Source organism: Odontesthes bonariensis, chromosome 13 (assembly GCF_027942865.1).
Source record: "Odontesthes bonariensis isolate fOdoBon6 chromosome 13, fOdoBon6.hap1, whole genome shotgun sequence".
NCBI classification, from domain to species: Eukaryota; Metazoa; Chordata; class Actinopteri; order Atheriniformes; family Atherinopsidae; genus Odontesthes; species Odontesthes bonariensis.
This window is the reverse complement of record NC_134518.1, coordinates 30,215,770-30,234,928: the sequence shown is the minus strand read 5'-3', so window position 1 is coordinate 30,234,928 and position 19,159 is coordinate 30,215,770. Positions and strand designations below refer to the sequence as shown.

Below are 19,159 nucleotides of genomic sequence, written 5' to 3'. Positions count from 1 at the left end.
ATTGGGTATGGCAGCTGCCACACCTTGGCTCCAGGGGAAAATGTAAATGTTCGTTTTTCTTTTTTTCTTAAAAAAAAAAAAAAGAATTTATGGAATTACTCTGTGTCAATTTGTATTGATTATTTAATTATTTAATACATATAGATGAGCTACAAATGAAATTCTGAACAACACAATCAATTGATCTAAGTATCATCTTCCCTTTTGAAATGTGGTATCTCCCAGCCTCCCCTCCCTCCCTCCCTCCCTCCCTCCCTCCCACGAGATGACGGAGCCTGGAGGTCAAAGCTGATGTTATTAGCGGGATTTGTTGTTTGCTAATAATGTAAAATATGAAAAGAAAGCAGAAAACTTTAGAGTTATTTATCTCCAAAGAAAAGGGCAGGTGATGATGGGTCCAATGTTGCCCCAGCGGCGGAGGAAGGAGGACCAGGTAGGTAGTGAAGGCTGTTAACGAGGCCACTTCAGCACCTCCACTGCTAATGCTAATGCTAACAGGGAGACGGAGACGGAGACGAGTCCATTGTTATGTTAGCGGCTATGTGAGTGAGACTGCATTTGCACACATATAAGCTACATAGCAGACTTTTGTGGTTATTATTGTATATTTATTGATTTATTGATACTGTAGTCATGTGACTATAGTGACATTGCCAAACCTAAACTTGGGCTGAATTGACGCCGCTGGCTGTGTGACAGTCTTAATAACTTATTGCGGAACAGTGCTGTTGCCTTTGTATTTCTCTGTCTTAATTTCCACGCATACAACAACTTTATTGTCATTAAAGGGTTGGACTATGGTTGTAAAGTGGTGTAAAATGGTGCTTCTTCGAGTTGATAACGTCGGGGTCAGTGTATTTTGGTAAGTCCGCATTTTCTGATGTTCCTTTTGGTTGGCAATTATATTAAGTCCGAATTGTGATTAAATTCATGCTGGAGAATGCAGGTGGTTTGGAATAGCCCATTTATGATAAATACATAAGTATTCCAGTTTGACGTTGATACTCGTTAGATATGAATAAAATCAAATGAAGCAAAGAGTGGAAAAAAACCCCCAAAAAACAGCACGTAGGACGCATTTGCTGCGGCCGCCATCTTGTGCGTCTGATTAGCCGAAGTTGTAAATGTCCGGCTTTGAGTCCAAAGGTGTTAGAGATGTGTTGATAAACCAGAAGTTTTTCTCCTGGGTTGTTTTTTTTGTAGTACTTAAATATTTTAGTATGTTTGTTTTTTAGAGACTGGTTTTAAAATCGCCACCCAAAAAAAAGTACTTAAAACATATCTTGGTCAGTTTCCTACGGAAGCTTATTGCATTCACTTGATAAATTTTTTTTTTGGTTTGTTTTACTGAGTAATTATTTGTGTTTTTCTGAGTAATTTATTTTTTTTCTGTTTTTTGGAATAATTATTTCTGTTTTTCAGAGTAATTTTTTTTCTTCTGTTTTTCGTGGTAATTTTTTTCCCCCTGTTTTTCGGGGTAATTTTTTTTGTCTGTTTTTTGGAATAATTGTTTCTGTTTTTCTGAGTAATTTTCTTTTTCTGTTTTTCTGAGTAATTTTTTTCCTGATTTTTCTGAATAATTTTTTTTTCTGTTTTTCGGACTAATTTTTTTCCTGAGTTTACAGAGCATTTGAAGATCCATTCATTCATTGAGAGCTCGACTTCATGGTTACAAACATGACCGACTTGTTCAGTTTAATCAAGTTTTACTTTGATCTGGGTTTAAGACACTGGGAGATAGTCCTGTCTTTAAGTCATATAGATGGTATTATCATTAGTTTGTCGACTCTACGCAGGCACCTGAGTACTTTGCGGCTGTTCAGAAGGAAAGCCCATTCAGATCTGCTAGACATAGCAGTTTTTCTCCAGGATCAGTTGGACAGATTAATTGACACGGTACGGTAGAGAGTTGAAAGCAGGAATGCGCGGGCAGGAGTCACCATAAATTCACGACATGGTCCACGGGAGAACGGGAGTCTGTTACAGGTTGGATGTTCTCGCGGGAGTTGGAAGTATCGCGATATTTAAAAAAAAAAAATTACTCCGAAAAACAGGGGGAAAAAAATTACCACGAAAAACAGAAGAAAAAAATTACTCTGAAAAACAGAAATAATTATTCCAAAAAACAGACAAAAAATAAATTACTCAGAAAAACAGAAATAATTATTCCAAAAAACAGAAAAAAAATAAATTAGTCAAAAAAACAGAAATAATTATTCCGAAAAACAGACAAAAAAAAATTACTCAGAAAAACACAAATAATTACTCAGTAAAACAAACCAAAAAAAAAATTTATCAAGTGAATGCAATAAGCTTCCGTAGTTTCCCTTCCCCCATATAGCTATTATCTTTAATTGAACCAAGTGTCCAATGTCATAAATATTGTCTCTTTAAAGTGCGTTGAGATGACATTTGTTGTGATTTGGAGCTATATAAATAAAACTGAATTGGATTGAGTTTAATTGAATGTATGTCTGCCATTAGTCAACTTGTCAAACAGCTTGACAATAATGGGATAAAAAATAAGGTGATACTTTCTCCAGACTAATATGCCTTCAGTACCAAGACAAACTGATATACAAAACAAGGCAAGAGTACAACAGATTTTATGTTTGTATGGAACAAGTCTGTTAATTTCCTCCTAATTCTCCAGAAGTAAATCTAATTTGCTTGTTTTGGTTCTCTCAATAAGGATTTTTGTATTTGAGCTTCACCTGATTGATTAATTTTTGTGTGTTTTCTTTTAGTTTTGTGTTTCTCCCTGTGTACTTATGTTTACTGTGAAGAAAGTACCACTCGTACGCCATGCACAATGACGAATTTGCCCATTCTCTATATATTATGTATAGCAAAAATGAATATCAGCAGAGACTTGATCTACATTATTTGCATCTATTCTTTGACACACAGACACAAGCATTTTTGGGTGGCAACCAAAATGTTATAGATACTAGAATATAGGCTATCTGAGCTGATATTACTATATGTAGTTATTTTGACTCTGGAATATTGCTGCTGTCTTTGTGGAAATGCATAATTATGGTTAAAGTGATGTGTAGGGAACTGCTAGAACCATCATTGCACCTTCATATCACTGTGGCTTCTTTGAAGTGGGTTTGTAGTGTCTGTGCTGGTAACATTTCACTGTGGCAGCAGAGATTTCTCTCTCCCTTTCAGTAACTACTTTACTGCAACCTGAGCTTATCTACATTAAAGCTGATTAAAGTAACGTGACTAATGCTAACAGCATGGCCTGTCTCTGGCTGCTGTAATGTGCTGTACTTCTCTCACATGCCGGAAGAGACTCAGACGTAGGCACATGGGAGAAGCCTGCTCTCAGGGATGTCTGCCAGGAAAAACCTTTTAAGGCTCAAATCAAAGTCTAACAATGTAGCTTTGTTGCCTAGAACAAACAAAACGGGAAGAAAACAAATTAGAAGTCATGTTAAAATTGTTATCATTTAGAGTTAAGCACATGCAACCTAATGACAAATCTTTACAATCACCAAAGCCTGTGTGTCGTTGGAACTTGGTGGCATTAGGCTACAACCTTTCTTGACTTAAAGGCTTCTACCAGAAAAGCAGTGATGGCAAATGACAGGGACCGTTCATATGGTTATTTTTCCTTATTGAGGTTACTATATTTTTAAGGGGCTATCCTTGTTAGAGCTTATTGAATTCTCCAAATGCTAAGGGAAGGGTATTCAGTTTTTCTTATATTTTCTGTAGTTTAGGATACACCGGATCCCTGTTTATGAAAGAAAAGGATAAAACGGTTCTTTTCTGCAGCAACGTGCCATCATTTTCCTACTAAGTCCACTCACTGAGGCTCAGTCACTGTCACTCAAATCACAATGATCATACTATTTGGGTTTCGTGTGGATGAATATGAGGATTATATTCATGATTGCTAAAAATAGATTGACCCCAGTTTGAATAAGCACGGCAATGAACACAAAAGCAGCAAAACATGTTTTACTGTATAAAAGGTCTGCCTAAGAATTTCAGTTAAAGTGTGCGTTATAGTTCAGATACTTTCACCGTCATGCTGTGAGACGGCCCTCTCAGATGGTTAACTGAAACTTTTATATCCATCTATGCTCTCTTCAAAGCCTCCAAACAATAAAAAAAAAAAAACTAATTGCATGTTGCAGAATTCAGGAGTTTCTTGGCTGTCGCTGCCTCAAGCAGTTTGTTATTACCAAGTCTTTAAGAAACAAAAGTTAAAGCAGCGGTAGGTCAGCTTCTCCCATGTTGTCTTGGAAGATAAAAACAATGCGGTCTGTGGAGTTGGCTGTAGCTCAGGGAGTACAGTGCTTCTCCTTCTATCAAAAGGTCCCTGGCTCCATCACAACTGTTTCAGTACACATGCTGAAGTATCCTTGGGCAAATATACTGAACCCCACATTGCCTCCCCCAACGTGTTCCTTTGCTTTGAATTAAAGCGTCTGCTAATTTAATGTAGTGTAAAATCTTCATGTCTTCAACGCCTTCCATAATTTCTATGCATACTTATAGTTGAACCCATCTTGTTTGTAGTTGAGCCTCCAAAAAACTGTAGGGAAATTAGCATGGAATTGTAGTTTAGGCTAATGGGTCTGCAGCTTTATTCTAAGATGAAGCTGATGTTGTCTTTAAACAGACATGCTTTTTTCTCTCTCTAACAAAATAAACAGACAAGAAATCACTTGATTTTTAACGTCAAATTATATTCTAGTAAGTTAAGTCCAACAAAGACTGTGCAATTCTCACAAGTTATATACATGCTCCCTTCCCACGCTTTCGTAAGCAGCTCGGCTCAGATTTTATTTGACTTCTCCCTACTTGTAATTTGCATGAATTGCTGACTATGTATCAGGGTTATTGCTGAAAAAACCCCAAAAACAAACGCATGCCTGCTCAGCAAAGTGGATAAACAAGAGTATGAAAAAGTGGTTATTTTTCCTTCTTGGAATCTGGAATGGAAAGGAGAAAAATAGGATACACCTGCCAAAAGGGAGAGAAGCTGCTGCCACAGGAAAATGATGAATGACGCTTCAGTTGTCATTTCAACCCTTGACAGCTTTCACACACAGTTTACAAAAGGGCATTTTAAAGAAAGCGTCTTGGTTTGGAGAGAATTGTCTATGCAGCAATGATTGGTTTTGGTAATCATTTCTGAATTAAACTTTTTTTTGTCAGTTTCTTCCTTTTCTTTTGTGACATAAGAATAACAGATTAGTTAATGTGGAAACAGTATTACTTTCTCTATTTCATAAACTGGGATACACTTAAAAGATATGACATCCGTTGACGTGCTGCTTTGTTGGTTACTAAAATATTTCAGTCTGTTAGAGGCTTCATTATTCTTTTTGTAAAAGTTTAAATATCTTATGCTGCATTTTGGTCCTATTGTTGAAACTAAGCATTCTCGGTGTTGTTTCTAATGCACAAATGGTGCTGTCGCTCATATTGCACTTTCTCCCAAGAAACTCTGACAAATAATAACTCCAGCGGGCCACCAACCATATTCTGGATTTCTCATTTGTCAAGGACTTTGTTTAATTATATTTTAGACAAACTGACTGCAATTAGAAAGCTGTGAAGTGAAGACATATTAACAATAACTCAGAAGTAGTCTAAGCTGACTTATAGTGGGCATGCTGGGAGAGGTTCTGAGTAAAGCTCTTTTGGCTAGAAATCTTGCATAATTTAGGCAGAACATATGGCTTGTTTTAAAGTAGGAATACTTAATCACTTAAACTAAGTATTCTTATCTTTCAGAATTTGTCTGACAAAACAGGCTTGATTATTTGTTTTTTTTCCCTTTCTCTGTAATTACAGTGTGATAATTCAGACGCAGCTAATTTCCTGTGTTGCATAGTCAATGTGTCATACACACACGTTAAATAAGAGAGGCTGAGTGGATGTTACTGTTGTTAGCTTGCCCAGTGCAGTGAATGGTAAAAAAATCAGCTGAATGAAATGGATGGGGTGGTGGGGAAGGGCAGCTGTGAGCTTGTCAAGACGTGATTCATTGTGTACATAGTGGGAAATAGGTAGTCCTCATTTGAAAGTCAATTCCAAAGCTTAGGCGTTCTCTGGGGGATTTAAAACCACAAGTCAAAGATATGATGGTGTCCCGTGGTGGCTTCAGGGAAAACTTCTGGGCTGTTTGTGTCTCCTGTGCCTTCAAATCAAATAATACTCAGGACTTGCAGTATTTACACAAACTGGCTCATGCTCTGTACTTGCTGATTCAGTTGTACTTATATAGCGCCATTTCACATTCCTCTCAAGGCACTTTAAAGATGCAGTCCAATTCAATCCAGTAAGATAAAATATATTCAAATTAGTTAAAATCCAATTTACTCCAATCAATATAATGCCAATTAATAAAAATGTGCCTGGCTAAGGACACCAACGGATTGCATCTAATCTTCTCCTCACTTTCATCTCCTTTCCTGAGCATGCAGAAGGCAACGGTGGAGAAGAAAATCCCTTTTAACAGAAAGAAAACTCCAGCAGAATCAGACTTGGGAACGGTGGCCATCTGCCTCGACAGGTTGGGTGGTTGAGAGGACAGGAAAAGAGGGGGAGGTCAACAAGCATCATAACACCAGGCCAGAGGTACCTGCTGCAAATGGAAAAAGAGAAACGCAAGTTAATCACAAAACCAACTGTCAAGGCCTCGGAGCAGCATAACTGAGAAATGGTTCAGGGTCACCTGAGCCATTCGTAACGTATACTTTATCAAAATGGAGAGTTTTAAATCTAATCTTAAATGTTGACGGTGTGTTTGCTTACCAATCCCATACTAGTTCCACAAGTGAGGGACCTGATATCTGAGGTCTCTGCCTCAAAATCTACTTTTAGAAACTCAGGAACCACAAGTAAGCCTGGAGTCTGAGAGCGAAGTGCTCAGTTGGGAAAATACTGTAGTATGAGGCCTTTGAGGTACAATGCAGCTTGATCATTAAGAACTTTATATATTATTTATAAATTAACAGGGAGCCAATGAGGAGAGGCTAAAACTGGAGCAAAGCAGAAAATGATCTCTCCTCCTAATGCAAGAAGATAACAGTTGACGTTACCTTCAGACATTGATCAGGTGAGATCACTGAGATCCTGTCCACACTAACAAGGATATTTTTAAAACCTAAACCAGTGCAGAAAGTTTTGCTTCTTTACCTTAAACCCCTTAGTTGCCTTTATAGTGTATTTTCTGTCATTTGGGTCCATCTGATTAGAGAAGTGTGGCAGAATCTGAGCAGACGGTTTGTCCCTGTACGCTTCAGAATTCATCAGGGTGCTTCTGTCTGCTGTCACATTATCAATAAATACCGGTGATATTGTGCCGTTGAAAGTCACGCTTCCCCATGTCACCACACTGCCTCCAAATGTTTTACAGATGATCTTTAAATCTTGAGTCCTTCCAACCCTCTCTCTCTCTCTGTGTTTGTAAATTTATTATTTTTCTTGTTTTTCTATAATTCAGGTTAGTTTTTTTTTTTTTGTATTATTAGCTAAGATAGTTTTTTATTGTCTAGTTCTATTTAAAATCTACATTATGTTGTACAAAGAAACATTCAAAATATTAATTTGAGCTGACTAAAAGAAATTTTGTTTGATTTTATGACCAGTACCTTTTAAACGAGGCAATAATTGCTGTTATTCATGCAGCTTTGTAGGAGCAGTTTTATTTTTGTCCTATGAATTCAGATACTGGCCATGAAAAGTATGGCTCCAAAATGGCAGAGAAAGCTGATGATCTGTGTGTGAATGGTTCAGGTTTTTGTATATTTCTGGTCCCAAAAGAAGGTGAAAAGTGAAGGAAAATAAATGTTATATTTATGCTTTTAGCAGACACTTTAATCCAAAGCGACTTACAAATGAGGATATAACATCAAAGCTAACAATAAGCTACATAGAAGGAAACCACTAGTCGGACTCTGTCAGAGGTGACAGTGTAGAGATAGAGTGCAGGCATAGAGGGAAGTACAGAAATCTAAAGTGCAGTAGAGGGGGTAGGGAAGTACAGGGTAAGTGCTAGGATAGGAGATGCTCTCTGAAGAGCTGGGTCTTCAAGAGTTTCTTGTAGATGGACAGGGACGCCCCTGTTCTGGTAGTGCTCGGTAGGTCATTCCACCATCGTGGAACGTTGCATGAAAAGAGGCTGGATTGTCTTAAGCGTGGTGAAGGCACTGCTAGACAACAATCCTGTGAGTTTCTTATGTTTAGCAATGCGAAGCGGCATTATCGAGCAACGGAGGCAACATGATCTTTAAAGGTTAGTTGGTCATCAATCATGACACCCAAGTTTCTAGCTACCTTTGATGGAGCAAGAGATAGGAATTCAGTTTGGATGCAGATGCTGTGGTGTATGGTTGGTTTGGCTGGGAAGACGAGCAGTTGAGTTTTAGAAAGATTTAAATGGATGTCTCAGAGAGACAGTCTGAGATTCGTGCTGAGACCATGTGGTCGTCAGGTGGGAATGGCAGATGGAGCAGGGTATCGTCAGCATAACATTGGTATGAGAAGTCGTGTGATCAGATGATCTGGCCCAGTCAGTTGGTGTATATGGCAAAGAGAAGAGGTCCCAGTACTGAACCTTGGGGGACCCCTGTGGCGAGGTGGTGCGCTGCAGAAGTGTGGCAAAGCCAGGATACTTTCAATGACCGACCAGTGAGGTACGATTCAAACAAGAAGTGTGCTCTCCCTGTGATACCCATGCTGCCCATAAAACAAACGGCAGGTATATTTTTAGTAATGTTTTTTAGTAATGTTCAAAGAACCAAACAAAATAGGAGGCGGTGAAGCATTTCTGCCTTTTAAGACTCAAACATTATTTTTCGAATAATGATACATTTGACAAAGCTCTATGTTACTGTATTGTTGTTTAATGTCTATATTTAGTTGACTTGCAACTTAAAATATATTTAAGACATTTAAGTTATTTATTCATATATGGATTCTTTAAAGTTGTAGTGAGGAAATGATCCACTCTAGCTTTTCTTATTGCAACTCGGCATGGATTAATTACCGTAGAAATACAATTCCCCTTTTGGCACTCCTACTCTATTCCCTCTGTCCATAGGTTTGGTTTTGGGAAAGCATCCCAAATTAACTCCAATTGGCCCTCAGTGAGCAGCCGAGCGACTTGCATGGCCAGATGGAACAACAGATGAATGGAGTAGACCAAATGACATGAAATTAACCTATCATTGACCAGTGAAACACAACTTTTGGTGCAGTGGGGAACAGTTCAGATGCCAACTGATGAGGACCATTTCAGAGACTTTTTAGAAATGTATCTCTTATTTGCGTAGTCGGCAGTTTAGAAGCCGTTCAGAGCACTAAGTAAGATTATTTGAGATTCAGTTATCTAGGAAATAACTGGAAAATAACTTTCTTATGTTGCAGTTGTGTGAGATTGCGATGAGTTAAATTTGCAAGTAGCTGTGCTGCATGCCGCAGCCGAACTTAAAATCGCATAAGTCTCTGTCTCAAACACAGCATCCTGCAGAAGTTGGTCCATTAATAACCCATTTAACACAGGGATGCTTTTTAGAAGTTGACTGATTGTGCTGGCAGATATGGTAATCCACCTAGTGTGGGCAAAACATTGTGCAGGCAGAGAAGTGCAGCAGTATCTGCCAACTGAGTTCCTACCTGCATCGAGCAACATGGAAAATGATCGCACTCTAAGTTATCCGTAGTCCAAAAGGACTTCATGTCTGCAGGTGGTTCGTAAGGCTGTTGATCATTAGCAGCTCTTAAACAATAGTTTAGCCTTTTTCAAATTTTTTTTTAAAAGATCTTTCTAGATTTATTCTTTGGAACAAAAATTTGGTGCCCACAGGATTATTAAGACACATTACAGATTTCCTCTGGATTCGCTACATCGAGGGAAATGGGAGTAAGAGGCTGAAGGAATCCAAACCCAAAGCTTTAACAAACAGAATTGTTGCTTATAATTTATTTGTAGATATCTTGTTTGTTAAGCTGGTTTATTGTATTAAGGATGAAAAATATTTGTTTATGCAATTTGAACTTAAGGGGTTGGTATCCTCGCTTAAGAGTATTATTTGTTTGTTCAGAGTTTGATACAATAAAAATCATAGATTTTTAAATTCCAGTGTCTTTAGAGGTTTAAAAATAACTAAAGATTGGGTTTGATAAGAAGACGCATACACACAGCTTAGCTTTGGATGCGCTCCTTTAAGATGCTACACGCATTTGATTAAATTATTTACATGGCAAAGATATCAATTCTTTTTAAATAAAAGAAAATGGATTCAAAGCAGTGAAAACCTGAAGGCAATACAAGTCACATTAGGTCAGAAAAATAAAGTTTGAATGTTCATTGTTTGTCTATAACATCACAGTGATACGGTGCTCTGCTGTTGCAACCTTCTGACCTGCAGTGAATAGCATGTGGCTCACAAGGCTGCCACAGCAGTGCTATTGTTGTCTGACTCCGTGTCACTCCAGAAGAGCAAGAAAGCAGGGTCCCCATCCTGCTGTCAGTCCTCTCCCTCCATTGGAGGATGACGAGCAGGCACTTGTGGTTTGAGAAAGTACAGCTCAGTGTTTGCCTGTGAAAATCTACAAATCAAGTCAAATTTATAGACTTCCCCCGACATAGATTTTTGTGGTCAGCAGGAAATACTCGGGGCACAAATGCTGATTTGGGAAAAACAAATAAAAAAAAAAAAATGCATTGCTGGTTCAACTTATGTGCATGTGTTTCTATGTCTGTGTGTGTTAGACACTATTTGAACACTGTATGCTGTGCCGCATATACTCGCTTAAACATTGTTGTTTCTGTGAAAGACATTTTCACCAGGCATGTCATTTCCCCCATAAACTCTTGTTTTGTTTAATTCATGTCATGCAAAGGTCAGACTTATTCTCACACAGCATACTATAATGAATAATTGAAAAAGTGTTATAGTAGAGATGAAAAAGTGGTTATTCTCACTGTTATATACACTGATCAGCCATAACATTAGGACCACCTGCCTTATATAAGCCGCTTTCGGACTGTAGGAACCTTTGGCAGTTCTAATAACCTTTTAATCCGCGGGGCCGTTTTCTCCCGTGTTCGGACATACAGGAACTCGGGGCTTTCTCCCTTAGTTCCTATAACCATTTCAGCTCCTTCTCCGAGGTCGGGTCTTTTCATGGTTCTATAGAACGCATCTGACGGGGGTGTGTGGTGGTCGGTAGCTACGCCCCATGTCATGCTATCATGGCTGAAATGTAGTACAATACAACACGGACAAAACCGGCGCGTGTTTAATAAGTTAAACTTACACTGGTCTCCTTTGTCTGCAGCGCTCTGCTCTCCTTTCTTCCTTCATGAAATGAAAAAGTATCGCCTGCGCTCCATCCTTCGTCTCCTGACTCTCTCTGTGAGCTCTTCCAGCCTCGATATTAGACGCCGGATGTGATCGTCCATGATTAATATCACCATCATGCAGACCAAGAACATGGTGGCCTCCTAGCTCTCCATGTTAGCTTCTTTGTGGTGTTTTTTCTTCTCTCCTTACTTTTACCGGGTTTGGTTTTGTTTTGTTGTTGAATGTAGCGCTAAACGGCTAACGTAACACGTCACTGACGCAGACGGCTGCGCGCGCCGCATCAGTCCCTATCAGGTCCCGACTCATGTGCGAATGCAGATTGAAACAGTTCCGCTGGGGAAGTACAGTTATCAGAACGAAATTTGAGTAGGACAGTTCTGATAACTGCGTTCTTAGAACGGCTCTGTCCGAAAGCGGCTAAAGAGTGTGCTCTCCTCATCCTGCTAAAAGAGCTCTGACCAGTCGTGGTGAAAGAACATCTGAAGGTGTCCTATTGGCCTTGTGGGTTGTGGGGAGGATCTTTGTGTATTGGACTTGCTTCCCACAGATGCTATCAGATCCCATCAGATTGGTATTTGAAGAGTTTAGAGGTCAAGGAAACGCCTCGGGCTCTTTGACATGCTTTTCAACCCTGCTGTTTTTTGCAAGGCTCACTGCTGTCCCTCTGCGGAAAGTTGCTCATTAAGGGTGTGGTGTTGGCATACTGTATAACTGTGGGGAGTGATTGGTCTGCAGAAATGTTTAGGTAGGTGTTAAAGTGAAATCCACATGAGTCCCATGATGCATTTTTTTTCCCAGCAGAACTTTGCATTGGATCAAAATGACAAGTGTTGCTCAGTTTACCTGTCAGTAGTCATAATGTTATAGCTGATCAGTGTTTATTAGGGCTGCATTTCTGTAAGGCTATAAAGGAGATCTTATCTCTCCATTACATCACAGTTACTTGACTGAGACACTCTGCTTAATTAATCCTTAGCCCTCAATTTAATTGCCTTAATATATTGGCTCTTTGTCTTCCTTATCTTGATTTGCTCATGACGTCTATTTCCCCATAATTGATTCAAAAGGAGATCTAATCTCTTTGCCGAGTGTGGGGCACTTATTGATAGCTTTAGTTTAAACCAGTAACAGTTTTGCGGTTCTCATTGTCCACACTAATTACTGAACACTTGATTAATCATCTTGGCCAACCGGTATTGAACCTTAAGACTGTTGTAGAAGAGCACTCACCGTTCTTGTTTGGTTTTTGACAGGAAAACACCAATGAAGACAGCCAGATGGTGGTCGTTTGCAGTTTCTCTGTTGGGCCTCGCTGTGCTGGGCACCAACGGGGGACACAACAAGGAGGGGTTCGGGTCACCACCCTATCGACCGGTCGTGAGATTCCGACACAAGGTATTGATTTCCTTCCTTTTTCATTTGCTGTCCATAACAAGAAGACTATATGCTTTTGCCAAGTATGAAGCTAATTACAGTGGGGCTTTCTTGCTATATCAGATGATTCTCCTGTGGTGGTTGTTTTTCTGCCCACTGAAAAAATACTTGATGAATCATTATCCCTCCCTCTGCGCCATGAGACTGTCATTTCAAAGGCATCAGATTAATGTTATGCACAGCTGAGCTAAGATGATGATGTGCTCTGAAGGGAAGATCCTGTCATGGCATTCTAGCTGAACATTTTAAGTAAAAGCTGCTGCTTTTATTAATCTCTGTTGCTGTAGTTCAAAGAACAAATTATTTTTTTTTTTTTGTGTGTCCACAACTTTCAACATACTCTTGATTTGGTTCTAAAATACCTAGGTAGCACACACTAATCAATTAGTCAGAGTGAGAAGGAAAATAACTGTTTTTGCAGATGGGGAGTTAAGAACAGAAGGTTGTATCAGGTTGGATTGTGGTCCTTCTGAACACATTTCCCAGAAGCCACTTTTTGCAGTTCTGTTCTCCAATCTGTGTTAAAAATAATCTGTGACAATAATGAAATAAAAATTCTGTCATGTTTGCTTTTAATTTAAGCCGTTCTAAAATCTGCAGACTATTGCATTTAACGTTCGTTTCAGTGTACTTCAGGGAAAGTCTGCATAGAATGAAAGGCGAAGATGCTGATGCAAAAGGATGGGTGGGGTGAGAGGAAGGTAAAAGAAGAGGGAGTCGGAGGGAACAGATGGTGGGAACGTCATTAGACTGTATCAGAGTTAAGTGAGGAGCTGGAGCGATGAAAAAATGTTGAATTGACTCAATGGTCATGCACATTTTGACCTTTAAATCAAGATTTATTCAGCTAAATGCTTTCTAAACATGCACATTTCAGCTGCACAGAATTCTGCTTCCTTTTACCAAAAGCTGTCCTGAAGATGGAACGTAAAAGAAGTAAACAGATTTAAACTGTAGTGCACTGGAGCCCTATAATACGATGCCAATAATAAATGACAATTCTGTAAGATTGTGATGTTTTATAGCAAGAGGAAGTAGAGCAATTTCTCCATCCACCTCTGACTGGATTGTATTGGATTTCAGTCCTAAAGTATCCCATTATGTTTTTTTTTTTTTTTTTTAAGCTAATCTCAATTGTATAGTATGCGGCTTATATCTTCCTCTGGACCCACATATCCTGGGTTGATTCAAAGTAAGGAAGAGAAAAGTTTCATAGAGTTTCACAGTTTCATCTTGTAAAGTGTTTGAAGTCTGTGGAGGATGTAATGTGATTATCCTGTGTAAACACTGTTTGGCTGAGGATTTCAGGGATGGAGCATTACTCTAAAGGTTACAGATCTTGGTTTGAAGTTTGGAACATACAGATACAAAAATAGATAAATAAGTGGAGCTGGATTAAATGATAAAATAAGAAAGAAAATAAAAAAAAACAAAACGAGAACCTTAGCTGCTCTTTGCTGTAAAGATTTGTAACTAACTATCAAATGATTGTTTGGAGTTCAGTTTGTTTTCCTTATATCATGATATATATATCAGTTTTCACTGCTTGATTATTATTATTATTTTTTTTAACTTTAATGCATTTTAACTCTCAGTGCACTCACGCATCTTCATCACATTCATTTTTATCATTTGATCTTAACTTCCATCCCTCATAAATATCACAAGACTGTTACATTTCTTATGGTAGGTTGACTGCTTTGGGTAGTAACAGGACTGTGTTGCTGGTGGATCGGCCTGAGGTCTGATAAATGGTGCTTTTCCCTCTTTTTTTCGGCTCTTTATTTGCGTGCCAGCTCCTGTGGCTGTGACTTTATGAGAAGGAAACCGCTCAGTCACTTCAGAACTGATTTGCATTACCTGTGTACAGCAACGCAGGTAAAACTTTTTAAGGTTATAGATGGAGTCTTTTGATGGATGTTTTCAGTTGAAGTGTCCTGTCATCCATCAAAAGCAAACATACCTTTTTAAAAGTAGTTTTAACCAAAGCAATACAACATTTTGAAAGTGACTGGTATGTAGTGTAATGGTAAATTCAGATTGAAAATAATTAGTTTTGACGTTGTCTGTCTTTGTTCTGATGTGGAACCAGAGGGACTTAGATAATTAATGTACGTCTACATGTGGGAATGTGACGAGGAGCTACCAAAATGATGTATTTGCTTTTCCAGTGGAATGAAATGAATGTGCTTGCCACTGTGATTACATTGCAGAGGGATGTCATTACAGCATCTGCATAGTGTTATGATTTGTCTTGTGAGAGGAGGACAGAGGTAAACTTTGCTCATCTAGCTGCCTGTCAAACAAACCTGCAGGAATGTAAATCCCTTTGATGAAAAACGTCACATTGTCAGCCCTTTTCCAAATAATGGCCACTCCCTTTTTGTTGCCCCAGAGAATGCCTCTGTTGCAGGCAAGCTTATGTCATCTGCTTGTCAATATGGCTGTTATTATTTCATACTTTTTACAAGTAAGCTTGATAATGAATATTGAATATCTTGTTCGCACCATATTTTGATTAAAATAAGTCATTGAATGACTTATCAGCAACACGATTGTTACTTAAAAAACTCTTTGTACAAACTACCTTGATTTCCTCTAATTCCCATTCAGGAAAGTGTGCTTTGTTTTTAACTTGCGGCGTTAGTGGTAAATCCGTTCCTGTGGTTTGGAGGACAGCATGTGATGGGCGTTATGGGATCGGACACAACCTCATAAGCCTCTCCAGTAAGATTTCAATCACCAGGAGTCGTTCGGCCATAAACAGTTGGTCACATGTTTGACCCTTTATTCCCCTGGCGTTGTTTCAGAAAGTCGCAGTGAAATTCTCCACATGGAGTCAGGTGGAGGACACTGATCCTCTCTGCTAATCATAATTGGTTTTACTGGGCATATCACTGCAAGTGTTTTTTTGTTTTTATGGCTCAGAAATTTTAAGAACTTGAATAAAATGCCACACAACAACCTTAGATCTCCATTTAATAGGAGGTTAACTAGTGTGTGTATATGTACTAAAGCATTGCTTGTTTGAAATGAGGGCCGAATGCAATGTCTTAGAGTTTGTCTCTTTGACATCAAGCTGTTATGTCAGGACAAACAAAATGGTGTCAAGGACAACTGTGCAAAGCCCTATCTGTCCAGCTCTGGCTTGGCCACATGGCAAATCTAGATTAACAGGGGATAAGCATAGAGGCAGAGAGAGAGACAGAGTGGGGCAGTGGGCAAATTAGATTGAGATAAAGAGACCGGGAATGGGAGAAACAGCAAGAATGAGTAGCAGGAGACAGCTTGATTTTTGCAATGTGCAATTTGTAGCCTTAATGTGACTGTCAGCATTGCTTCCACTCTCTTCCCTCTTAGCTGGTCAGTTTTAGTCCCAACCCTTGTCATTAATGTTGATAAGCTGTCCACTTTTTAGTTGCAGCCAGCTTGAGACTGAGGCACTGTAACCAGCTCCTCTAAATCTGCCAAATGAGCTAAAAAACAGATGCTGTACAGAGTCAGTCTGCTGTAATAAGATGCTGATGTCTACGAGTTGAAGTGTATTTTTCAAAGTCTCTCTGCTATGTGGTTATTTTTTTCTGCTCTTTGGCTTGTTTACTTTTAGATGTTTTTTCTTAATGATAGGTGTTTTTCAGTGTGACAGCTTGCCTCACCATCCCATCATATAATTGATAACAACAAAGCTAAACATGGACTACTTAAACAGCTCAAAAGAGACCAGGTCACAGCGTCGGCACACTGTTATTTGTCGGGGTATTTTGGAGTGGATAAAGGCTATACATTTCTATAAATTACTAGTGATTTTAAATAAATAAGTAATGATCTGAAATGGTGCAGGTAGTTCTCTGCAGGTAATGAAGATGGTGTTACTAACTTCACTGTGGTACAGAATTGGGGGGAGGCTGCATATAGAGGAGAAAGAGAGGCCATTTTTTTCCCCCTTAGATGGTGGAGGCAGGATCATCCCTTTCGTTGTTCAGCGCTCTAAGAACGAGTCACATTGAAGTAAATAAGGGCATTTTTTTCCTGTCCTGTACTTTTGGCTCATCATCAGATTCAGCCCTGCTGATAGGGCACAGTCGTAGATACTGTACACGGCTCAGTTGTCACACAGGTATGTTGCAATTGCAGTTTTATGACAGAGGTTAAGGTGCTCTTAAAAGTTGGTGGTGTGAAGAAGTAAGGTTTGTTAGATCTGAAGCAGAAGACTGAGTGAACAAGGAGGAGGGTGGTGCCAGGGGAGTTGAGAAGAGACAGACTGAGAAAGTTGTGGGCGGTCAGCCAGCTAGCTGTGACGGGGGCAGATGAAGCACTAGTTGTACAGCTGGGTGCTTCACTGTCCCCAGAGACTCGGGGCATAAGAGACAGACATGCCAGTGGCCCTGGGGAAATCACTCAAATGAAGTGTGACCACTGTCAGCCATATGCAAATGAACCTCATTTGATATCTTTCCTACCTGTAGTGCATTTCTAAATGTCATCTCCTCTCAAGTGGTGGTGGGGGCACACTATGAATGCCAGGGTGCCACAGGTGTTTTCTGTGATTTGTGCCTTTTGGGTTTGTGGTCAGCAATGTTTTGTGAGACAGCAAAGAGACGATGAGCATAGAAAGCTTTTCTACCAGATCACATAGTTTATCTTTGTTGTATTGTGTTGATTTTTAGAAAGGCAGCGGCCAGTTTGAGATACTTTAACAAGCAATGGGCGGATTCCCATTAAATGTTTTATGAAGATAATTAACTCTCAGAGCAGGAATCCAACAGGCTTTAGATGTCGTCTCACTTCGCCTGAGGGTTAAAAGGTGTGTTGTCACTCATCAGTCATCTGTGGTCTCTGAACCTTTTCATATTCATACATTCATTTGTTTGGCTATTTAGGACCCTGTCTGGCTGAAATGAGCATGATTATTTGATTACAATAATCAAGAGATTATCCTGTATTGAAAATAATCTGTCATGTAGCCCTGCAGTGTTCTGCCAAATGTAAACATCTTAAAACATAGTTTTCATGCAGTTGCATCTTAATAGATGTTAATTGTGTTTGAAATCTAACTGATGGAGGGTGTAATTGTGATTTGTTTCCAGCTGCAGTGCTTATTTAAAACACCAACAGGCACATTTAACACCAGCTTGGTTCACACCGGAAGTTCCCACATTGAACTGAAAACTTGTTAATGCAACATTATTGCTCTTGTGGGCGTTCTTGACAGTGATAAGGATTTCATTTGAACAGGAGTTTTGCATATGTCTGGGCTCTGTGGAGTCTTAATGAAAATGTGAGAACGTCAAAGATACAGCGTATACTTAACAAGAAGCAAGTGAGCTGCATTATTGTTTCAGTCTAAACTAATGTAAGACTAGTGATATGCTCAGATAGTAGCTTAAATGCCTTACATGTTTTACATTTACTATTAATTTACTCAGAATAATTTGAGCAAATATCATACTTCATGCAGATTTGGAGTAAAAATCCATGAAGTGGTTAATCTGCTCTCTGTTGGCCATCAGGGACTGCTGTTCATTACTGACTGTAGACCTGTTACATAATGCATCTTTTCCATAATAACACCCTGCTTGAACTTGTAGAAAGATGGCCTGAATTTACTGTACAAAACCTACAATGATAAGCTATGGAGATTGCGCTGTAGAGAAATCAAATATTTATGCTTCTATCTTTCAGATTCATGGTTTGTGGAAAGCAGCTACTTGGAATAGTATTCCTGATAGTAGTCCTTTCTATTGAAAAGTCAATAGAATAAAATGTCTGAATCAAGGATTTAATGGGTTCATCTAAATGGAAACCGCTTTCTGCCATGTTGGTTATAGTGTGATCTTCTTTATTTTAGCTTTAATCTCTTCTGCTTTTTTCTTTGTTTTAGGATGGGATCCCTGAGAGCTTGAGAGTAAAGGGTGAGTTCCCACCTCACTTTCACTTCCTGCCTATTGACATGCTGTGTGCAACCACCATGTTCATATCTTAGTTTTTTGGTTTTTGAGGCCCCAGCGTGGGTTAAACACATTTTCTGTAGAATCCTTTTGAGCATCAAAGCAGTGCTTTTCTAAGTCTGAGACTATAAGCCTTCACTCTGCTAAAGTGACACCACACTCACTCCATCGTTGTGCTTTGTTTAGCTAAATTCCTGGATGCCTTTAAGCTCACCATTATGTTGTTTGAGTCCATACATGTATTAAAAATCATCAAAGAAAATCATATATTGCCCTTTGACATATCCTGATTACACTACATGCATAAATGGTCTGTCAGGATTTTAAGATAAGATAAAACTTTATTAATTCCGAAGGAAATTCTTGTGCCAGATGGCTCCAAAACTACAGTAACAATATACAGAGAACAACAATAGAGCATCAAATAAATGA

At 39.0% G+C, this 19,159-nt stretch overlaps 1 protein-coding gene across 1 annotated transcript in view; it reads left to right on the top strand.

The window, feature by feature from the left end:
• The window catches only part of fstl5 (follistatin-like 5), a 198,956-nt gene that overhangs the window by 23,122 nt on the left and 156,675 nt on the right, over nt 1-19,159 (top strand). Inside the window, exons 2-3 of the mRNA XM_075481902.1 lie at nt 12,599-12,740; nt 18,661-18,691. Of these exons, the coding sequence (XP_075338017.1) occupies nt 12,599-12,740; nt 18,661-18,691 (173 nt within the window). The remainder of the gene's footprint in view (nt 1-12,598; nt 12,741-18,660; nt 18,692-19,159) is intronic.